Raw genomic sequence first — 24986 nt, forward strand, 5'->3', positions numbered from 1 at the left:
CCAGGCAGAAGAATGAATCAGCAAACTTGAAGATACAACAATTGAAATTTTTAAGTCTGAGGAGTGGAAAGAAGAAAGAATGAAAAAAATTGAAGGTAGCCCAAGAGACCTCTGGGACATTACCAAGCAGAGCAACATATACCTATGGGAGTCCCAGAAGAAGAAGAGAGAAAAGGGCAGAAGAATATTTGAAAAGATAATGGCTGCACACTTCCTAAATTTGATGAAAGACATGAATCTAAAAATTCAAGAACTAAATGAACTACAAGTAAGATAAATTCAAAGAGACCCACATGGGAACACATTATTATCAAATTGTCAAAAGCCAAAGACAAAATCTTGAAAGCAGCAAGAGAGAAGCAACTCATCACATACAAGTGATCCTCCATAAGACTGACAGCAATTTTCTCATCAGAAACCATGGAAACCAGAAGGCAGTGGGAAGATATATTTAACATGTGGAAAGAAAAAAAAATTGTCAATCAGGAATTCTATATCCAACAAAACTGTTCTTTAAAAAAATGAGGGAGATATTAAGACATTCCCAGATAACAAAAGCTAAAGGGGTTATTTACCACTAGACCTGCCCTGCAAGAAATGCTAATGTGAATCCTGCAGGTTGCAGTAAAAGGACACTAGACAGTAACTTAAAGCCATATGAAGAAATAAAGAATTCAGTCATGGCAAATACATGGGCAAATATAAAAACTAGTATTATTGTATTTGTGGTTTATAACTCCACTTTTTATTTTCTACATGATTTAAAAGACAATGCATAACATTTATAATTTATAAAATTCTAAATTATGTTATTATAAAATTATAAATCTATTTAAAAGGATGTAATTTGTGACAATAATAATGCAAAGGGGGAGCATGGAACCGTATAGGAGCAAAGTTTTTGTAAGCTATTGAAGTTAAGTTGGTATCAATTTGAATCAGATTGTTGTAACTTTAGGATAGTAAATGCAATCCACATGGCAACAACAAAGGACTATCAACAAAATATACACAAAAGAAAATGATAAAGAAATCAAAACAGTTCAATACTAAAACATCACCTAAACATAAAAGAATACAGTAATGGAGGCAATGAGGGACAAAAAGAAGACATACAGAAAATAAACAACAATGGCAGAAGTAAGTTCTTCTTTATCAATAATTACATTAAATGTAAATGGAATAAACTTTCTAATAAGAAGGCAGAGATTGGCAGAATGGATACTAAAACAATGATCCACCTACATGCTGTCTAAAAGAGACTCACTTTAGACCCAAATGACCCAAAGACACAAATAGATTGAAGTGAAAAAACGGAAAAGAATATTCCATGCAAATAGTAGCCAAAAGAGAGCTGGAATGTCTATACTATCACACAAAATAGCCTTTAAGTAAAATGCTGTTACAAGCGATAAATGAAGCATCATATATTGATAAACGTATTAATTTCTCAAGAAGCTCTAACAAATTTCAACATATATACCCCAAACAAAAGAGCCCCAAAACATATGAAGCAAATATTGACAGAATTGAAGGGAGAAATGGTTCTCCAACCATTGGAGACTTCAGTATGCCACTGGTGGTTGATGCTGACTGTCTACTGGTACCTGGCTGGGACCATGGCTGGATCATTTACCTGTAGCCTTTCCATGTAGCTGCTTGGCTTCCTTATAGCATAGTGATGGCATCCTGAGAGAGAGAGATCTAGGCAAAAACTATCACTTATTGTGGACAACCTTGGAAGTCGGGTAGTGTTACTACTGTTGCATTCTGTTCCTTAGAAGTGAGTCACTAAGGGTGACCCATACTCAAGCACAGGGTCATTAGACTCCATCTGTTGATGGGAGGAGAGTCTAAAGAATTTGTGGGCATCTTTAATTAGTTAATATTTTATTTTAAAATTTTTATTGGAGTATAGTTGCTTTACAATATTGTATTAGTTTATACTGTACAGCAAAGTGAATCAGCTATACGTATACATATATCCACTCTTTTTTTGATTTCCTTCTCATTTAGGTCACCACAGGGCATTGGGTAGAGTTGCCTGTGCTATACAGTAGATTCTCACTAGTTATCTATTTTATACATAGTATCAATAGTGTATATATGTCAATCCCAATGTCCCAATTCATCCCACTCCTTGCTTCCCCCATGGGGTCCATACGTTTGTTCTCTACGTCTGTGTCTCTGTTTCTGCTGTGTAAATAAGATCGTCTCTACCAATTTTTTCAGATTCCACATATATGCGTTAATGTACAATATTTGTTTTTCTCTTTCTGACTTACTTCACTCTGTATGGCTGTCTCTAGGTCCATGCATGTCTCTACAAATGACCCAATTTCGTTCCTTTTTATGGCTGAGTAATATTCCATTGTATATATGTACCACATCTTCTTTATCCATTCCTCTGTTGGTGGACATTTAGGTTGCTTCCACATCCTGGCTATTGTAAATTTGTGGGCATCTTTTTAAACCACCACAGACTGCCCTCTATTCTCAGATGCTTTGACATTCTTTCCATGTGCAAAATATACTCATTCCCTCTCAAGACCCCTCAGAGTTCTCATGTATGAAGGCATCAGGCTCAGGCTTGATGAGTACAGGTCTAACTCAGGTACAGGTGCAGGTGAGGCTCCTTAGGTGTGATTCCTTGAGCATGGCTTCTTGAGTTCAGTTTCTCTGGATGATCTGAACACCTGTGCACTAATAAGATAGGCTGTCAGCCCCCATGATCCCAACCTACGATGGCATAGGATAACTGCTAAAGATACTTGTTCACAACGGGGCAAGTCGGGGCACCCAGCAGCCGCTGGTGCATAGCAATTCTGAAATCTACCCGTGGTCAGTTCCTTGATTAGAGTTTAGGCCTCCTGCCTGGAAATATTTTCTAGGCTCTGACCTCCGGGCTCTTGGTTCTATACTCTGAGTCATGCTTCCTTTTCCATAAAAGTAGCCTGCTTCCCACTCATACAGGTTTGGGGGTCCAAATGCCTTTTTTGTTTTTCATTTTGTACTTTCTCTGTTCTTTTCCAACTTGGCATAATTCTTTAAAAATTTTCTTTTAAAAATTTATTTACTTTTGGGTGCTTTTGGGTCTTTGTTGCTGCGTGTGGGCTTTTCCTAGTTGCGGTGAGCTGGGGCTACACTTTTTTGTGGTGCGCAGCCTTCTCATCGATGTGGGTTCTCTTGTTGCGGAGCCTGGGGCTCTAGGCACGCGGGCTTCAGTAGTTGTGGCACATGGGCTCAGTAGTTGTGGCTCGCAGGCTCTAGAGTGCAGGCTCAGTAGTTGTGGTGCATGGGCTTAGTTGCTCTACGGCATGTGGGATCTTCCTGGACCAGGGCTCGAACTCATGTCCCCTGCACTGGCAGGTGGATTCTTGACCACTGGGCCACCAGGGAAGTCCCCGTTTTGGGTTTTATATGAATCCATTTATAATCTCCATCAGACAAAAACTATACCCACAAATATCTTCAAGATAAGTCTCTTTTTTCAGGCTTCCTTTAAGGCTTGGAGGGGGAGAGGGTAATGCTCCTCAGAAGTCTTAATTGGCTGTTCGACTATTTGAAAGGGTCTGTGATGCGCTACCTTAAATCTTTCTGTGGTCTTAAAAAGGGTTTTACAGTTTATGTCCTTGGCCTCCTCTTTTGACCATATTTTCGTGACAGCAGTCTGGATTTGATCTTTGCCTGGAAGCTGTTTCTTAATCTTAGCGTCATTTGTCATCCAGAAAGGCTGGGAATCAGAAATAATTTGAATTTCAAGCCCTGTGAGTTCTGGCTCCTTTATGGTAACAGTTATTTCTTTGGCTGATTTCTCTCTTCTTACGTTATACCATGGGGAGTGAGAAGCAGCCAGGTGGTCCCTTGGAAGTTGGTTACAAAATAAATCTAGAACTTAAAAGTTTTCAAATAAAAAAGCCGCTAAACAAGGCACGTTCCGGTTTGCAATAACATTTTCCTTCCTTTCCTTTCCTTCCTTATCAGTAGCCTCCTCGAGATCCTTCATGCTTCTCCTAACCATCTCTTCAAGGCCCTTCCAACTTCCACGCAGCTCCCCAGCCCCAAACCTATTGCCACGTGTTTGGTTCTTTGTTACAGCAGCACCGATGTGGGACCAAAATCCTTTTCCCGTTATCTGTTGCTGTGTAACGGACTGCCCCCAAGCTTAGGGGCTTATCAGAACGACCACATATATTGTGCTCAAAAAATCTATAATCTGGGGACCTCTGTCGAGATAGCCCTTCTTTGCTCCATTTGGCATGAAGTGGGGCCTGTGATCACGTGAAGGCTCGATTTCAAGTCTGGCCGTTGGTGCTGGCTCTGAACTGGGGCTCAGCAGGGGCTGCGGCTCATGGGGGCTGCTTGGCTTTCTCACAACGTGATGGTGAATGTAGGGAGAGACAGAGAGAGAGAGAGAAAGAGAGGCAGCTGAAGGAAGCTCTGTCATCTTAAAAAAGTTTTTTTTTAATTGAAGTATCAATATAGTTGATTTATAATGCTGTGTTACTTTCAGGTGTGTAGCAAAGTGATTCAGTTTTACGTATATATGTACGTATATATGTGTGTGTATATACGTATTCTTTTTTAGATTTTTTCCTTTATGGGTTACTACAAGATATTGGATACAGTTCCCTGTGCTATACAGTAGGTTCTTGTTGTTTATCTATTTTATATATAACAGTGAGTATCTTAATCCCAAACTCCTAATTTATCCCTCACCCGTCCTTTCCCCTTTGGTAACCATAGGATTGTTTTCTATGTCTGTGAGTCTGTTTCTGAATCAGATCATTTACAATGAGGTATCACCTCACACCGGTTAAAAAGTCTACAAATAATAAATGCTGGAGAGCGTGTGGAGAAAAGGGAACCCCCTACACTGTTGGTGGGAATGTAAATTGGTGTAGCCACTATGGAAAACAGTATGGAGTTTCCTTAAAAAACTAAAAATAGAGTTACCATATGATCCAGCAGTCTCCCTCCTGGGCATATACCCAGAGATTCAAAAAGATACATGCACCCCAATGTTCATAGCAGCACTAGTTACAATAGCCAACATATAGAGGCAACCTAAGTGTCCATCAACAGAGGAATGGATAAAGAAGATGTAGTGTGTGTGCGTGTGTGTGTCTACACACACACACGCACACACACATATACAGACAATGGAATATTACTCAGCCATGAAAAGGGATGAAATAATGCCATTTGCAGCAACATGGATGGACCTAGAGATTCTATCATCGTTTATGACCTCATCTAAAAAATTATGTGGTGTCAATTCTGCTACATCCTATTCATTTGAAGCAAGTGACCAAAGTTAGCTCACCTTCAAGGGGAGAGGAAGTAGACCACTTTTCGTTGGAGGTATGTTTTAAAATGATCACACCACTTCATTCCATGTGGCAATTCAAAACTTTTGTGCTAACAGGACCATGACTAGAGGAGGATGGGAACCTCCCTCCTTGGATCCAGTACAAAAACTTTCAGGGAGAGCTTGGGTTAGGTGCCAACTTCTTTTGGACCACTTACTGCAGCTAAAGTGGTAGGTACCACCGTTAGCCAAGCATGTTTACCTGTCTGTGTCTCTGATGAGGTGGGGCTCATCTGTTACAAGAAGATGAGGTTGCCGAGCAGATAAAAATAGTATCCAGGACACTTAGTGCTGAGTGAAACGCACACACATGAAGGTAACTAAGAATGATTGCGGGGCTTCCCTGGTGGCGCAGTGGATAAGAATCCACCTGCCAATGCAGGGGAAATGGGTTCAAGCCCTGATCCTGGAAGATCCCACATGCCACAGAGCCGCTAAGCCGTGTGCCACAACTACAGAGCCTGCGCTCTAGAGCACGCGAGCCACAGCTACTGAGCCCACGTGCCACAACTACTGAAGCCGCATGCCTAGAGCCCGGTATCTGCGACAAGAGGAACCACCGGAATGAGAAGCCTGTGCGCCGCAGTGAAGAGTAGCCCCCACTTGCCGCAACTAGAGAAAGCCCGCGCGCAGCAATGAAGACCCAGTGCAGCCTAAAATAAATAAATAAAATAAATAAATAAATAAATAATTAAATAAAAAGAATGATTGAGAGCAACGTGAATTTCAAAATGAGGGATGTTAACAACATGCAAGGCGATTACGATGAAAACACTCACCAGAGTTCATTCATTTCGTCAGGAAGCATCGATTGGATGCCCACCTTTTCCCAGCACTGCTGGATGGTGGGAAGTGGGTTGGATTACACACAGTCCTTCCGCAAACCTGCTCTCACAGATTGCCTCTTATTAGAGATTTTCCGGAGACTTTTGTCCTAATCCTCCCAGGGAAGCAAGGTAACCTTTGATTTGTCTCTGACTGTGGCAGCATCTAGGGAGGCTTTGTGTGTTTGACTCGGGGCCAGTTCAGTCCATCAGCAGGTTACTTTATATATATATGTATAATGTGGGACTGATTGGCTCACATCCTGTCACTGAATTGATAGATGGGTGAATTCAATTGGCAGGATCAACTCTTCTATTTCTACATGAAGTGACAATTAGAAATAAATTACTCTTTTTTTTTAACATCTTTATTGGCGTATAATTGCTTTACGATGTTCTGTTAGTTTCTGCTGTATAGAAATAATTTACTCTTACTCAACCTGGGAGAGTCAGTAGTTAAAAACACCTTTGGGAGCTGTGAAAAATTTATCGAGTGTTTATTTACATATTTAGTTTCAATTCTGTCTATTTTTAGTTGAGGTGTAATTTACTTACAGTGAGCTGTGAAGTGTTTACTCGGCAGCTCAGCAGGCAGAATGGAGAGTCCTGGAAGTGGGCGAGGAGACCCAGGGTCAGTGTGGTGGTGCCCTTTCGTCCTGTCATCTGTCCTCGGGCACCAGCTTGCTCCTGGATAAACTAGGAATAGCACAGGGATTACCCTGTGCTGCTGTGTGGGTGGAAGGTTAACCACGATCATGGTGAATGTGGGTATGTGGGGTGCCTGGTACACAGGTATTGATGGATTGCTCGTTCCCTTTTCTTTCTTTGCCCACCCTTCACCCTCATCCCGCGTACCTGGGTACCACGTGTTGGAAACTGCGGTGTAGAGTGTGGCTGCTTCTCTGCCAGCAGTTAGCATCAGTAGCACGCAGAAAATAAGATAGAATGATGTGGCTTATTTTCTGTTTGGCAATTAGCAGCTTATTTGCATAGAGCCTGATTTCTTTCAAGCTGCCCAAAAAAATTCAGAAATGAGGTGAAGCAATATATAATAAAACTTGCAAATTATAATGAGGGATTAGAGCCTGACTACTCTTCACGTCTTCCTGTGGCAAACTGCTTTTCTTCCCTGCAGTCTGAATTTCGTGATCTCCAGTCTCTCGTTCTCTGCCTCATTCTCTGTTGCATGACACTGGATGACACTGAGAAAACGAAATTGAATGTCTGCTTGGGCTTTGAAAGAATTGCTTTTCCTGGTTTTGAGTGTGGATGGAAAAAAATGGAAAAGGAAGAAAATGAGACATACATGGAGGGCTAAAGACAAGGGTGAAGACGAAGAGATTGACGAAAGGTTGGTTCTCTGTTCTGGTCCTTTTTCTGCTGTTTTGTGACCTGTACCCTCATGGGCAGAGAGGGTGAAGGTGCAGGTCCCAGACGATGATTTAATCCATTTAACACGGTCATTTGTAAACACGGTGTCCATTTCCTCTGCATAACGGCAATGATATGGTGCCCCTGCTTCTTCATGGCTTCTTGCACGGGGTGATGCATCATTGGACAGATACTTTTTTTTTTTTTAATAAACTGCCCAGGCACTTAATTAAATCTTGCATTCCCTCTAATAAAAAATTGACAGCAAATATACTACTAACGCATGGTGGGTGACAGAGACACACCAGAAGAAAACAAGTGGGTATTCCCCCCGGATTTCGCAAGCGATGCAGCCCACCTTCTGCTGTTCTCTTTGCTACTGCTCCCACATCCATGAGGACTGAAAGCACGGTGTGAAGGCATCAGCGGCTCTGGAGGCCTGTCTTTGGGAGAGTAATTGTGACCCACTTAAAAAAAAAGTTATCTAGGGAAATTTGAATACGTTTTCTGTAAGACATGGAAACAAAAACCTTTATGGTATATAAATAGTGGAAGGTTTACCAAGGTCTTCAGTTGGAAGGAGTCGGACACTCTGCAGAAGGAAAGGACATCTCTTGGCTTGTGGGTGGAAAGGTGGAGGAGGAGTTATTCATCTCTGCTCAGGTGCTGGCTGCTGGGCGGCACAACCCAGAGTCTTGACACTGTTTGGAACCAGTTCGCCCGCTGCCTCTGCCTCACTGAGCCTCACATTAGTGTGTGTCCAGTGGCCAAAGGGTCATTGGCCATTGGGTCATCGGCCACTGGGTCATTGCCCTTTTGGTCTTGTTTGTCAAGGAGGAAAGGAAGACCAAGTGGGTCGAGGTGGCAAGGCATGTATTCGGAGCAGGGACTGAGTGGGGTCATAAAATAAAGCAGCGAAGAGAGAGATGACCTCGGCCATCAGTCTCCAAACCCACGAACTGAACACCTTTCCGTTGCGTGTTCTATCAGCACGTTCATCAGACCGTTCTGTCACCTCCTAACGTCAGTTGCCTCCTGAGAATGGTTTTCATTGTACATCTGTTTTCTGACGGTCAAACGTCTCTAAATAATAAGAAACTGGACGTGAATTTGTGGCATCACTTCCCCCTCCAATACGATTGTATAAAATGTCCAACCTGAGATCCAAAGACTACATTTTCCCTGCCACCCCTCCCTGTATAAAGTCCTGAACTCTGTTAGGTCTCAGCCCAGCTCTTCTTGCTGAATTTCCTCCTGCAGCGAATGGCAGCTCGAGCAAGAAAAACTGGGAGCCATGCCGGATTCTCACGTTTCCTTGGACGTTGAGCCACTCCATCTCTTGGGTTTCATCTCCTGAAGGTCTCTCCCTTCTGTCCTTAGATCCATCCGTTTTTGCCTGGACTCACACACTAGTCTCTCCAGGGTCCCTGCTTCCCTCCCCACCCTTCTCCAATTTGGCTTTCACTGCAGCCAGCCGTCCTTCTCCAATGCCTAGAGGACCACTTTCCCTTTCACCTCTGTCCGTGACTGACGTTCTCAGGATGAATGTTAAAGTCGGCCTCGGGTAACACCTTCTCGCTCTGGCCACTGCCTGGCCTACTATTTCATTTCTCACCACTCCTTTTCCACCAGCCTAACTCCCGTACGGGAGGCGGGTGCCTTTCCCTTATGGTTTTACACCTCTGCCTGCACCTGCTACTCCCTTCTCCATCTTAGATCCTACTAGGCCATCAGGACTTGGTTTCAGGGTCCCTTCTTCTGGGTGCTCTGCACATTTCCCTAGCCTCGTATACACTAAATTTATTTATTTTAATTTATTTGGCTGCCGGGGCTTAGTTGTGGTGTTTGGGATCTTTGCTGCGGCGTGCAGGATCTGTAGTTGCGCCACGTGGGATCTAGTTCCCTGACCAGGGATCGAACCTGGGCCCCCTGCATTGGGAGCACGGAGTCTTACCCACTGGACCACAACGGAAGTCCCATATTATGTGTTAATGTAGCCGTTGGCTGTGCCCATGGCTGAACTGTAGGCTGCCTGCGGGGAGAGACAGAGACTCTCTCTCATTTTAGCCTTTATCCCCAGCACCTAGCATCGTGCCTGGTCAAAGTAGACTCTCAAGAAATGGTTGTTGGATGAACAAACGAACGTTTAAGATACATCTTATCTACGAATGATGATGAGCAGTGTTAGTTACCGTGTTATTAATAGTTGATAATTCTAACAATTGAATCATAAAGTATTAGTGCCTTTCAGGTCAGCCTCGTTAAAAACCTGACAATTTGTAGCTGTGTGAGCTTGGACAAATTACCTAATCCTTCCAAGCTGCAGTTTTCCCGTCTGTAAAATGGGATAATAGAGTTGTTCTGAGAACTAAATGAGATGGTGTATGCTAAATATTTGGGTTATATATAATGCTGAATGAATGTCAGTTACTACAATTATAATCAGCATTAAAATGTTTACATAGTATGAGTCTATATAGTGTTTTAAACTTGCTGTCTTTGTGTTTTTCCGTTCAAATTTGTTTGCAAACAAGTTGTTGTCATAGTAGCAGCTGGAATACCTTGGAGTGCCCAGTTTAATGCCTTCCGAGAGCAGAGAGAGACCAGAAGGCCCATAGCAGCGGGACTCTTGAATATTTTACAGTAGACAGACTATGTTATTTTCCGTCACGGCAGTGTATTGGGTGGGATGACCTTTATCAGCTGATGACAGTGATGTAGCAGAAGGGACAGTTTTCCACTTGACCTTTATACAATGTGCCAGCCTGTCTCCTAACACAAACTGGGTTACAATTGACAGGCTTGAGAGAACGCTAACCTGACAGAAGCTTATTGTTTGCAAGGAGATAGTCGCTGAGGCAGCCCGTTAGCTGTGGGATGCGGTGACTCGCCTGTCCCTGGGGGTGGCTTAGAATGCCTGCTGCCTGAGTCACTGCCAGAGCATCTTGTGTAATTAGCTCCTCTGGGAGTTTGTTTTTCACTGAGGTTTGTTCATAATGAATCTTTATTGCCGTGGACTTGATCCCTCTGTATTCTTGTGACTTTCTGTCTTTGTTAGCTCTCTTCCTCTCTTTGCCAAAACGTCACAGGATGTTGTCTCCCCACTGTTTCTGTAGCTTCATTTTTGCCTTTCTCTATACTTTATACTTCCCTTTAGTTTTCTACCATGGAGTGATTTCCCCAGGAGGGCTGGCCAGTGACCTTCGCACGTTTGCTCCGTCCCCAGACAGCGGTGGGGCAGGAGTGGCTCTGGGAAGCGGGAAGCCGTATGCTGAGGTTCAGCCTGGTGGGTTTGGTGGAGGGACATGCTGCTGAGCACCAGTCCACTTAGGTTGTCACCCTAGTTCTGGTACCAACTGCATGGATGACTGCAGGTGATCAACTTCATCGCTTTAGGAAACCCCTGGAAGGATGACATTTTTGTTTGGAGTGGAGGGCAACGGGTGGTCCCAATCATGAAAATTAAAAATGGAAAATGAGTGTGTCATTCTGGAACTTTTTCCAAAGCCAGAGCTGCTTGATGTGAGAAATCACGTCGTCATCTGCTAAATGGGGACAGTTGCATCTGCCCTGTCCCCCTCTCTGAACCCGTGTGGGAGACAAAGGCAATAATAGATACAAAAAGTGGGTTGATTGAAAGAACTTTGCCAAAATGTTGGCTGGACCTGTCTCTGGGGAGCCGTGGATAGTGGTCTCTAGAAATTAAAAAAAAAAAAAAAAAAAGAAAAGAAAACAGAAAGGGAAAAAAGTTTTTAAGAGGGAAAAGAAAATATTAAAAACATGCTTTGGAAAGTTAGAAATCTGATAAAGCCCTCAGTACCACAGCTGGGGACTTAGCCTCATGTTTCAAGTAAGTGAATCTTGCTGAGATTAATATTTTATGCATATCTGTGGAATCAGAAATTCACCCACATCTTTGAAATAAGAGTCTCTATCAAAACAGTGGATGAAGATGTAAACCTTTTGTTGTTCTTAAAGACCTCATACAGTGAAATGCTCACTTACATCGTATGAAGTTGGGGCAGCAACAAACGCTTGGCAACTCGGGACTGGTACCTCCTTAACACTTCTGAATCTATGTAGTTTCTTCAGAACGCAGAAAGGCTGTGATTTTCAAGCTGTGTTCTGAGGGGTCCCAGCGTTGCCTTGGGGGACAGTCCAGAGCACCAGAGTGCCTTGGCTTTCTCTGTTCTTAGGACTCCTCTGAGATTTCATCGCAAAAAGTGTTCCACTGCTCAAAAAGCAAAGCAAAACAAAACAAAACGAGAGACCAAGAAGTAAACAAAAATAGTTGAAAAGCACCATGATAAGGACTTAAAGATGATGCCTCAGAAACTCTGAAACTTGGATGAGAGGAAGGAAGAGAGCCCTTCAACATCCAGCTTCTTTTTCATGTGTAACGGAAGCTTGACCTGTGAGTGTCCAAAGGCACACAGGATGCTGGAAGGGCTCAGCCTGGAAGGACAATGGAACTTGAGTCTAACCTGGTCCTGACCAGTGAGGACAGGATTGGCGAGCGTGGTTTGCTATGAAACAAATCCTTCTAGCTACCCACATAGCACGGGTGCGTCCGATGAGCTCATACAAGTGTGGCTTTCCAGCATAAACAGCAGGCGCTTCCAGCGCTGTTCGTCTCGGTCAGTGATGTTATTCTGTGTCCGTACCACTTAGAGGGATGTATTTTCTTTTTGGCAGTGGAACCAATTGCTTTGGATCCACCAGGGAGACCTCGACATCCTAAACCAAGCTCCTATTAATGAAACTTCCAAAATTTAAATGAGACAAAACAAACAGATATACAGAGAGCCAACCATTACTTCTGGAGACAAAAGGAAAAGAGGAGTTGGATGGAAGGATATGCTCATTCCAGATCAGGGAGGCATCCTGCCCCTCTTCTCTCTCTCTCTCTCTCTCTCTGTGTCTCTCTTTCTTTCAGGATAGCAGTTGTTTGGATACTGGCCATGGGCCTGAGAAAAGTCAACTGGGCATTTCTTCCCACCCTAAGACTTTCCCCACTAATGTCCCAGTCCCCTATTATGGTGTGAAAAACCACTATTGTTCAACATCTGTTTGGATAATTGGATTTTTGTTTTGAATATTTTTCATCTTTATTGGAGTATAATTGCTTTACAATGTTGTGTTAGTTTCTGCTGTACAACAAAGTGAATCAGCTATACATATACATATATCCCCATGTCCCTTCCCTCTTGAGCCTCCCTCCCACCCTCCCTATCCCACCCCTCTAGGTGGTCACAAAGCATCCAGCTGATCTCCCTGTGCTATGCGGCTGCTTCCCACTAGCTATCTACCTTACGTTTGGTAGTGTATATATGTCAATGCTACTCTCTCACTTCATCCCAGCTTCCCCTTCCCGCCGTGTCCTCAAGTCCGTTCTCTACGTCTGTGTCTTTATTCCTGCCCTGCCACTAGGTTCATCAGTACCACTTTTTTAGATTCCATATATATGCGTTAGCATACGGTATTTGTTTTTCTCTTTCTGACTTACTTCATTCTGTATGACAGACTCTAGGTCCATCCACCTCATTACAAATAACTCAGTTTTGCTCCTTTTTATGGCTAATATTCCATTGTATATATGTGCCACATCTTCTTTTTCCATTCATCTGTCGATGGACATTTAGGTTGCTTCCATGTCCTAGCTATTGTACACAGTGCTGCAATGAACAGGACAATTACATTTTTTTTTTTGTTTTGCGATACGCGGGCCTCTCACTGTGTGGCCTCTCCTGTTGCGGAGCACAGGCTCCGGACGCGCAGGCTCAGCAGCCATGGCTCACGGGCCCAGCCGCTCTGCGGCATGTGGGATCTTCCCGGACTGGGGCACGAACCCGTGTGCCCTGCATCGGCAGGCGGACTCTCAACCACTGCGCCACCAGGGAAGCCGCTTGCTGTAATTTTATCTGGCAAACCTATGGATGTTTCTGTGAGTTCCTAGTCTGTCAGTGTGTCATGATGTTCCTCCAGGGGCTTCCTGACGTCTGGGTGGCTCAGAACCATTGGTACCCTAGAAGCTAAAGCTTGTGCTGCCTACGTGTGTGAACGGAGGATGGGCAGGGAGCCAGGAAGCTAATGTACGGTTTACGTTACGCTAAAGGATGCACACAGCAAGACCTGGCATAAACTCCTCCATAGCTGACAGCCCTCCAGGTGCTGGGCCACACGGAATGTATGCTGCATTCTAAAGCGATGTCATTTGAGTTGAATTAAATCTGAATCAACAAGTTGGGCCATCACAGCAGTTCTCCGAATCATTTTTACTTTTTGTAACAACTCTGCCACTTGTATTTTTCAAAACCATTCACAGGTGTTTTTTCCTTGCCATTTCCCAGTAAGCCAGTGGCACAAGTTGATTAATATGATTCTTCAGATATCCTCAGATGAGGAACTGTGTCTTAGAGAAATTAAATGATCCCAGGATTACAAAGTTGGGCCCAGTGGCTCTGGGACTAAAACCTGGGGCTTCTGATCCTTAAGCAAAGAAATCATTAAACATGTTTGATTTTCTTCTCATACTAGAGGCTCTTATACACAGAGAGAGGAATCACACCACTCCCCTTTAAACTGTTTACCTGATCATTTTATACATCCTTAGATACCATCTTTAGGGTAACCTACAATCTGTGACGTTTATCTTTAAGATTCTAGTTTTCAGGAATTGAAAGCCAAGGTTTGTCCTGAGACTGTGCACATAGCCTTCCCCACTCACTCCATAAATATTGACTAAGTCCATAAATATTGACTGTGGTAGGTGGTGGGAGACAGCCATCAACAAGGCGACATCATCTTCCGCCTTCAGGAGCTCGGTTCTCCTGCCCCGGGTCCGCACCGGCCGGGAGTCCCCCTCTGGGTCCAGGAGTTGGACTTCTTTATCAAGTAAGGGTCACTGATCCGCCAACCACTCTTATTTTTGTAGCTCTGGGGTTTGGAAGCTCTGCCCTTGGAGTTATACTTAAGTATTGAAGGGCCTAACGGCCGGGGACCGTGACCGCCTGCCACCTGGGACCATGTGGGGATTTTTAGTTCGTTCCACAAAGGATTCAAGGTGTTTCTTGTATCTGCTTTTTGTTACTATCGCCTTCCTGCTCCAGGAGAATGTTCCTACCAACTCCAGTTTTATTTCTAAAATCTTCAAGGTGCCTAAGGACTCCAGGAAGATGCTTCTAAAACTAGAGAGCCTTCTACGTCCTATAGCTTCTCCTCACCCTTTATAGAGGCATTGCTTGAAACCAGTACGTTTGCAGGTTCACAGCACGCTGAAACGGTTGCTCTTCGTTAGTAATTCTGGTCGCTGGCTGCTGGTTTGTGATTTCTCTCCATTAGCATCGCCTTTGAATTGAAGGTCACGGTTTTATTTGTTGGAATATGCCATTTTGCCTCGATCCCTTTATGCCACTCAAAGAATTTAAGCTGTTCGTGTTGCCGTGTCATTAGCCAGAGATCAATTGAGTAGAATCCTCTGGGCACCGAGCGTCACACTGGTGTGCTCCATTTGTCCACTGTCGAAAGGGACAGACACATCAATGTGATTTGCATTATAGTTTTAAAATAATGACAGCGGTTGGTCAACAGTGCACTCCTAATATCCCGAATTCCATTAGAGATGAATATGTTTCAAAGATGTTCTACAAAAGAACAATTAAGTTTGAAAAGATTACAGGTTGCAGCGATTACTATGAAAACGGTTGGGGGAGCCTGTGGTTTTTGAGTGGTGACAAGCAGATGTGTCCAGCTAATTTTGTCTGAAAATACCAGCAGAGCAAATTACTCATGAGAAATCTGCTCATAGGAACTAATTGAACGCCATGTCCAGTTTGATAGTGAAAATGGAGTGTAGCCCAAACCAGTGGACAGAGAGAATGAACAGGCATTTGAACTTTTTACATTTGTATGATTTCTAAAAATAACCTCGGTGCCAGTAGAAGGTTCGGAGGACTGAGAGGCGTGTCAACTATGAAATGGTCCCAGACCCTTTAACAGAGGTGGAGAAAGATAAAGGAGCCCGTGAAGGAGAGGCTCAAAATTGGCCGCTTGGATTTGCAGTAGTGTCATTCTATAGGAGGTCCAGGAATCAATGGCCGAATCCTTAAGTTGCGCTGTTGCTTTCCAGAAATGTCCCACAGCCTTGTTGGTGTGGTCAGTCTGCTATAAAGCATTGCTCTTTTCATACCAATAAACTTCAATATTCAGGACACAGAGGTGTTCCATTTATCAGCCGTGCACCTAGATTGCTGAGTGAGTTAGTAATTGCCGCAGTGATTGAGCCATTTGGGTAATGACTGATCATATATCTAAATTCAATTAAAATTAAGAACATGGCATAAAAATTGTTTCATGGAGGAGGATCTGCCGTTACATTTTAAACAAGGGTTTCTCTTTCACAGTTTACACATTTTTAAATGGCTGAAAAAAAAAATCACACCCAGCTGTGTTTACTTCATAATCTATGCTAGTTGACTCCAGGTAGGAACTCTGCTTGCCGTTGCCTGAATGAACCAGCTGATAATTGCCTTTTATTTCTAAAAATGGAATTTTTTAATCTATCAAAATTCATTTTTATTAGTTAATTAATTAATTGAAGTATAGTTGGTTTACAATGTTGTGTCAGTTTCAGGTGCACAGGAAAGTGATTCAGTTATATATGTGTGTGTGTGTGTGTGTGTGTATATAAAATATTCTTTTCCAGATTCTTTTCCCTTATAGGTATTACAAAGTATTGCGTATAGTTCCCTGTGATATACCATAGGTCCTTTTTAAGGAACACATTTTAAATGTAAAAACATAAAAAGGTTTAAAGTAATACCATGAAAAGAGAGATATCATCCTAATGCTAGTCCAAACAAAGCTGGACTGGCTTCTTTTAGGCAGCATATAACTGAGTCTTGGTTTTCTACCCAATCTATCTCTACCTTTTAACTGAGGTGTTTAGATGATTTTATATAAAAGTGGAATTTTAAGCAATACATGATCATAGTAAAAACATCTGGAAAGTTCAGAAATATAAATAAAAAATCACCTTTATTTGAGATAGCCACTGTTAATATTTTGGGGTGTGTGTCTTTTTAAATTAATTAATTATTTTATTTTTGGCTGTGTTGGGTCTCCGTTGCTGCGCACGGGCTCTCTCTAGTTGCGGTGATGGGGGGCTACTCTTCACTGCGGTGCGTGGGCTTCTCATTGCTGTGGCTTCTCTTGTTGTGGAGCACGGGCTCTAGGCATGTGGGCTTCAGTGGTTGTGGCACACGGGCTCAGTAGTTGTGGCTCGCGGGCTCTAGAGCGCAGGCTCAGTAGTTGTGGCGCACAGGCTTAGTTGCTCTGCAGCATGTGGGATCTTCACGGACCAGGGCTTGAACCTGTGTCCCTTGCACTGGCAGGTGGATTCTTAACCACTGTGCCACCAGGGAAGCCCTGGGGTGTGTTCCTTTGAACTTTTTTCATTGTGCTGCTAAGTGGCTTTTCCTCCCTTGTCCTCTTTTGGGTTCTCTACTTTGCAGCTATTTGGAAATGAATGTTCCTCCGTCTTGTAAGTGCTTTCAACTCATGTCTCCCAGTAAACAGCTGGAGAGCTGGATGGGTCTCTCTTCCTAATGTATTCAGTAGAACGAGGCAGTGGTGGCAGGGCTGGTGGTGATGGTGGGAGTGGAAGTGGTGATAACAGTGGTGTCGGAAGCGGTTGGACTGTTGGGGGGCCCCTTCCGTGGCTCTTAGAAATACACGGACAACTGAGCTGCCAGTGGAAATTCAGCCTCCGCAAATTCTGAACGATGAGCACAGAGCACACAGATGCAGTGATCCAGTTTTCCACGGCATCTGTGAAAACATACTTTAGATACGATTTTTAGGGTTCCGAAAATCTGAGGCTTTTATAAAAAGTAACCAAAATTCAGTTGGTCGGTTACTTCCCTAAGACATTTGGTGATTGACATTTGGTGAAAGAAACATCTTCTTATGAATTTAGTTTTAAGAGTTGAGACGAAGAGTATTTTGGAGGGACCCGTCACCATGCCTTCCTGTGAAAAGCTCACGATCCTGAGGAATTCTGGGTGTTTTCTGATGTGTCTGAATACTGCTACTTGGAGCAAGCCAAGTGACAGCATTTGTGTGTACACCCTTCACACACTCACACACACACACGCTCACACACAGTGCTTGCTAGTCTTATGACACACCTAAGACCTGGGGAGGAACCTGGACGTGTCATTACTTTTGTTATTTTGATCACTCACAATTCATTTTGCCTGGTAGAGTCTTACTGAGGAAGAACAGATGCTTCAAACCCGATATTCTGTGGAAATACTTCAGAGTGAATCAACACACATGTACTAAGAACAAGGTGACAGGCTAACTGCTGAGTGGGCAAGTATCACGGTTAAATTATTGCTTGTCTCCTGAAATTTTTGTATCTCCCCCAAATGTTTGTTTTTCCTTTTATGCCACAACCACAGTGATTTCTTAGTCTTCTTTCCACACATCGGTGAGCTTAAAATATAACATTTCTGGCAATCCTCTTTGGGATACACTGAAAAGCTCTGTGACCCAGGCAGACCAAGCTTACCCTAAGCAGTTTAGCATTAAGAATTTGAGGAAATCAAATCTCCGTTTTTAATGCAGAAATCAAAGAGCAGTATAAGTAACCAGTAGGCTTTAAAAAAATAGAATACTTTTCTAAATACTAAACAGCTCAAGATTTTACAGCTGATTTGATAAGCAGTGAAACTGAGAAAAAAATCACCTACAATCGCACGAATGATTGCCAAAACTCTTAGTTCCTCCCGGGTTTTTTTTTTTTCCTTTCTTTTTTTAAAATCTATTTTGTATTTTTTTTTACATCTTTATTGGAGTATAATTGCTTTACAGTGGTGTGTTAGTTTCTGCTTTATAACAAAGTGAATCAGTTATACATATACATATGTTCCCATATCTCTTCCCTCTTGCGTCTCCCTCCCTCCCACCCTCCGTAACCCACCCCTCTAGGTGGTCACAAAGCACCGAGTTGATCTCCCTGTGCTATGCGGCTTCTTCCCACTAGCTATAAAACCATATTTATATCTTACAGTACAGATCCTATGTGCATATAATTTTGTATCCTGTTTTTCTCTTGTAAATTAAAATATTCCCTCACAGTTTTTCTAATTGTTTTTTGACTTGCTACATACCATTCCATATGAGTGGCTATACCATAGTTTATTTAACCATTCCCCTAGAATTGGATCTGAGGCTGTTTCACTATTGCCAGTTTGTTTGTTTTGGCTTCGGACTGCTTTCTGTGAGAAAGGTGGGTCAGGTGAAAGATGAGTTGATAGTTTGCATGTGCCTGACGCATCCGGGTGTGTATTTCAGGTTATGGTGTACACCGTAGGATGGGATCGTCCCTGTAGAACACAGTGTGAAGCACACAGATTTTGGAGTCAGACAGACCTTGGCTTTATTTCTGAATCCACATAGCGGTGCGACTAGCCCAGAAAAATCTCTTAAACTTTCCATGAGCCTCAGTGTTTCAATCTGCAAAGTGGGAACAACCGTGTTTCCCTCACGAGGTCATTGTGAGGATAACGTGATTGCTAGATAGCAAGGTAGAATGGTTGTTATTTTTCTGTGTCTGCAGTGCTCTTCATACAAATGTAGACATGCATTTATGTATTCAACCTTTACCCAGTACCTATTGTGTGCCTAGCGCTGAACTGGATATTGGCAGAGGTGACTGAGGCTCGGCCCTGCCCAGTGGATCCCAGTCTCCAGGGCGCCAGACAGATGAATAGACAGACAGCATCCCTGTGTGATGGGGAAACTATAGGAGCAGGCATGGCTTCAGGCGTGGCTCCTGGGAAGTATAATAGAAAAACCCCAGGGATTGGCACCAGAAGAGTCAAGGTTCAGATTCTGACTTTGCTCCTTACTCATTCTGAGGCCTTGGGCACATTACTTAAATTCTCTGCATTTTAGGTTCTGCATTCGTATTCCTGCTCTACAAGTTTCTGTGAAGCTCAGAAATAATGTATATATGGGGCCAGACATGTAGTAGTTGCTCAGAAATGATGATTATGCCTGAAGGCTTTAGTGCCCCAATAGTGGCTGATTTTTATGATAATGAGTCCAGCAAATTCCAACACACTGAAATGTCAGAGGCTGGCTTGGGTTAGTCTGAAATACATTTTATCACAGTCTTTTCCTTCCTATTAAATGTATTTATTTTATCTTTGGCTGCATTAGGTCTCTGTTGCTGTGTGTGGGCTTTTCTCCAGTTGTGTCAATTGGGGGCTACTCTTTGTTGCAGCGTGAGGGCTTCTCATTGCGGTGGCTTTTCTCGTTGCGAAGCACGGGCTCTAGGTGCGCGGGCTTCAGTAGTTGTGGCGCATGGGCTTAGTTGCTCCGCGGCCTGTGGGATCTTCCCAGACCAGGGATCGAACCCGTGTCCCCTGCATTGGCAGGCGGATTCTTAACCACTGCGCCACCAGGGAAGCCCTTTCATCACAGTCTTGTTCTTTGTAAACTGGTCATCTCGCACGATGTGTATGGTGATGTGGAATTGTTACAATATTCTGCTCTCAGTGAATAGCATTTCTTATGTACAAACCAAGGGAAAATGACTTAGGAAGACATTGATTGCTTCTTAACTTTAAAGGGCCTCCTTAGAATGTAGAATGGCTGCACAGCGAAGAAAATGGTTTACACCATATATTGTCATCCCACAGACAGAACAAGGCGGTAGGAATTGAATCTGTTTAGCAGGATGCTCTGTAAATGCCTATTTGCTTATTTATGCATAGACGTAGAAAGTGCTTTTCTTTCATTCTGTTTCCATACTGTCGCCCAAGGAACAGGCACTTAGGACTGAGGTGCCGGTGAATAACAGATGAGCACTGCCCCTAAATTAAACATTAATAAGTATATAACAGATGAGCACTGCCCCTAAATTAAACATTAATAAGTACACTGTAGCAGCATCAAAAAACGCATTTGCTTGATCCAAAATGGAATGAGAGGTTGGTTAGCATTTTCTTTGCTGAGGTCCTACAAATGAAGCGTGTTAGAATCATAAAGTAAACTTGCAGTGTCATTAAGAACATATTATTCAATGCATCGTTTTGCTTAGTGCTTGGTAATGTCTTTCATGGTTAACTTTGTTTTTACTGTTCAGCGTTGTTTATAAATGTGCCCCAAATTCTAAATTGTTGGTGTTCTATCAGTCAGACGGTTAGTCAACCCCATTTATTCAGCACCTGCCATGTGCAGCATTCTCTGCAATTCTAGCTTTCGATGTTGAGCTACAAACTGAAATCAGATGAACAGTGTCTGCAGAAATCTTGCAGACGTTTACAAGAAAGAAAAGCCAGAGACAGTGAAGTTATGTTTCCTCAAACCACTGGCCAAATAGAGAGCAGGATGGGAGAGATTTTCTTAGAGAAACAGCAGGATTCACACAAATGACGTGAAGTCACAAATACAGCATTTAGTTGTGCGAAATGGGATAGCCATTGGGAGGATGGAGTGGGTGATAAGTTAGAAATTAGAGACAATGGTAAGCTATAAAGTCGGTGATGACCATCCTAGTGCACTTTTTCTTTTTTTAAAAATTTTATATTAGAGTATAGTTGATTTACAATGTTGTGTTAGTTTCAGGTGTACGGCAAAGTGATTCATGTATACGTATTTACATATCTATTCTTTTTCAGATTCTTTTCCCATGTAGGTTATTACAGAATATTGAGTAGAGTTCCCTGTGCTCTACAGTAGGTCCTTGTTGATTATCTACTTTATACATAGTTGTGTGTATATGTTAATCTCAGACTCCTAATTTATCCCTCCCTACCACGTTTCCACTTTGGTGACCATAAGTTAGTTCTTGAAGTCCCTGAGTCTGCTTCTGTCTTGTGAATAAGTTCATTTGTGTCATTTTTTAAAAGATTCCACATGTAAGTGATATCATAGTGTATTTGTCTTTCTGTTTCTGACTTACTTCACTTAGTATGATAATCTCTAGGCTCATCCATGTTGCTGCAAATGGCATTATTTCATTCTTTTTTATGGCTGAGTAATGTCCCATTGTATATATGTACCACATCTTCTTTTATCCATTCTTCTGTCGATGGACATTTAGGTTGCTTCCATGTCCTGGCTATTGTAAATAGTGCTGCAGTGAACACTGAGGTTCATGTATCTTTTCGAATTATGGTTTTCTCAGGGTATATGCCCAGGAGTGGGATTGCTGGGTCGTATGGTAGTTCTATTTGTAGTTTTTTAAGGAACCTCCATACTGTTCTCCACAGTGGCTGTATCAATTTACATTCCCACCAGCAGTGCAAGAGGGTTCCCTTTTCTCCACACCCTCTCCAGCGTATATTGTTTGTAGACTTTTCCATGATGGCCATTCTGACTGGTGTGGAGTGATCTAGTGCACTTTTAAAAATCATAAAATAGAAATAACTTAAGATAGCCACACTTCTGCAGATGAATGACAGCACGGAACATACCTAATCACAGCTGTTTCCTGGGGTAATTCATATTTTCCTTTGCCATTCATTGTGAATGTGATCTGTAGCGGTCGCCTTCCCATCTGCAGTGTTTGCTTTTGCTGGATCAGCTTGTGTTCTCTGCGGACTTTTCACCTGGCGGTGGGAGGGTGCAGTTTACAATGTGGTGGCCGGCAGAGGGAGGCCAGCCTGGGTTTCTGACTTCCTTGTGGACACTTGAAGGCCAGGACTTGCTGGTACCACTAATAATAGCCACTCCTTTTGGACGCGTGCTGGGTGCCAGGCGTGGTGCTAAATGCTTTGTGCGTATTATCTCATTTAATCCTCCGAAGATCTTATGATGTGCAGACTATTATTAGGCCTGTTTCTGCAGATTAGGAAATTGAAGCTTAGAAAGGTTAAGTCACTTGAAGGTCAGACGGCTAGAAATGTCAGAGTTGAGGTGCAAACTCAGTTTTCTCCTAATCCCTACGTAATAGTATCTTAACACATCTTTACTACTGCTTCAGGACTGCATCGGTATGTTATTTTAAAGCATACAAGGTAAGAACTTGATCGCTTTTCACTGAAGTTTTGATTTTATACAGCAAGAAATAACTGAATACTAAAGTAAATAAATTAACAAAAATGTAAAAATTAATTAAAATATTTTAAAAGTATGAAGCTTGGTGTTAGAGAACGGGGCTGGTACCTTTCGGCGTTATCCTAGCAGACCTGTCAGGCCAGACGCCACCGTGTGTTGTAAGTGTAGCGTCTGAATTAGCTCCGCTGTCTCTTTGAAGCAGGTGGCACAGACGGAGAGCCCTGGCAGTAGCTGTCACTTGGTCTTGAACAGGAAGTAGACGACCCTTTCTGGTATTGCTAGAATGAATCCTTGGCAAATTCTCTGAGCAAGTTTCTGGCTACTGGTCACAAGGCATACGGCAAATTGACGGGGAGGTCTTGCAGTTGGCATCCCCAGAGACTCAGGGTTGCTGCACACGCCACCTGAGCCCGCTTCCCCTCCACCCAAGCTGCAGCAGGTCTCTGGTCAGCTGTAGCATGACAGTTTGAACATCACTTCTGTGGCTTCAGTAATTGTGACTGGTTCTCTGTTGATGGACAGTTTCTAAGGAAACATTCTCAAAAATCAACATTTGGGCACTGATAGTTTTCTTTTTTTTTTTTTTCGGTACGCGGGCCTCTCACCGCTGCGGCCTCTCCTGTTGTGGAGCACAGGCTCCGGACGCACAGGCTCAGTGGCCATGGCTCACGGGCCCAGCCGCTCCGCGGCATGTGGGATCCTCCCGGACCGGGGCACGAACCCGTGTCCCCTGCATCGGCAGGCGGACTCTCAACCACTGTGCCACCAGGGGAGCCCCATGAGCACTGATACTTTTCAACCGGTTATACAGACTCATCAAAATTAGCAGGTTTTCTCCCAAATAGCCATCATGGTTTTAAAAATAATTAGTATGATGTATCCTCCTATGTGATGGTCATAATTATGATCACCATATAAATACATAGACTGTAACCTCCGACAGTTAGAAGAATGAAAGCTAGCAGGGCTGTGTTTTCAATAAAAAGATGGAAGATTCTTAAAAGCATGAACCAAGAGATGAAAGTGCTGACCTAGAAACAGGTGACCTTTGTATTATGTCATTGAGGTGACCGTTGGCTGGGGTTGGAGCCCAGGGACACTGGGTTGTCTATTTTGAGTTTTATGGTTCTTTATTCCCCTCTCATCTTTTTTGTTTTCCAGCTGAGATGATCCAACAAAGATTAGAAGCCCTGGAGAAAGAGAGAGGCAGCCTGCACTTTCAGCTCCCTTCACAGCAGCCGGCCGTCAGTGGCCTCCTGGGCCACCTGAGGGCACAGGCCCAGGCCACCCTGCACCGGGCGGCCCAGAGGTACGTGCTCTCCCCTGGGGGCCCTCTTCCCTCTCCCCGCTCCTGAGTGGCGAAGAGCCTGGGAGACCCTTCGCTGCGTTTTCCCGGGAAGCACCCTTCTGCCGGTTGGACAGGTGAGGACTCCTTCCAGAGGCAGGGACCGGGGTGGGTCACACGCCCTAGGAAGCCCTTCTGCTAAGTGCCAGCAGGGCCCGTCGACAAGCACAGGCACGGCTGGGTGCTAAGCTCCCCCGGGAAGCCCACCCGCTGAGAAGGTGGAGGTGGATTTCCTCTTGCTAAGGGCAGCTGGGTCTCCTGTCATCCTGTAAGATCCATCCATGGTCCCCTCTGACCGAGGGATGAAAACACATCCTCCTCCTGACTCTTCCTCCGGAGCATCTTCTGCTCTTTCGGCTACCCAGGGGTCTCCCAGGACCGGGACTAGGTGGAGGCCAGAAGCTACTTCTAATTCGGTGGCTCTCAATCCTGGCTGCACGTTTGAATCACCTGGAGAGTTTTTCAACGTCCAGCTTCTTCCCCAGACCAGCTAAGTCAGGCTGTCTGGCGCCGGGTCCCAGGTGCTGGCCTGTTGGAAAAGTGTGTGAACCATTGTTCTCCTCTGTCTGCTGGTGACCTCTCTCCTTGGGTAAAGGCCTGAGGGGGAAGCGGTAGTGATGAATGCGATTAGGCTAATCAGAGCGCGGGTCTGCTTCTGCTTGGGTGTAAACACGGCCACAGCAATTACACTGTACTTCCAACTTCCACTTGGCTCTGACAATCACTGGCCTGTCTGGCCCAGTCCTCATTTTACATTCGGTTGATCTTGGCAGCTCCGTAGAACCCGTCTTGACAGCGAGGCTGGTGGTTTTCTCATGTGCCTGTCCTGCACGTAGCAGAGTGCCTGGCGCCTGGTAGGAGCTTCCTTACAAGTGTTGGTTGAGTGAACTTTTACATGATTCTCTTAAAGAACAAGTGAATCTCACATCCCATTTCTATTCTTTTTTCATCTGACATTGAAGTATCACCTTGTTTCCTGTCCCCTTCTCACACAGGCCCTTCC

General features: G+C 43.7%; 1 protein-coding gene across 2 annotated transcripts in view; it reads left to right on the forward strand.

Annotated features, from left to right (window-relative positions):
* DISC1 (DISC1 scaffold protein) overlaps positions 1 to 24986 on the forward strand; it is a 352385-nt gene that overhangs the window by 70621 nt on the left and 256778 nt on the right. For both annotated transcript variants that reach the window (XM_049696800.1, XM_004281592.3), the window contains exon 4: positions 23800 to 23947. In XM_049696800.1, the coding sequence (XP_049552757.1) occupies positions 23800 to 23947 (148 nt within the window). The remainder of the gene's footprint in view (positions 1 to 23799; positions 23948 to 24986) is intronic.

Source organism: Orcinus orca, chromosome 14 (assembly GCF_937001465.1).
Source record: "Orcinus orca chromosome 14, mOrcOrc1.1, whole genome shotgun sequence".
Taxonomy (NCBI): domain Eukaryota; kingdom Metazoa; phylum Chordata; class Mammalia; order Artiodactyla; family Delphinidae; genus Orcinus; species Orcinus orca.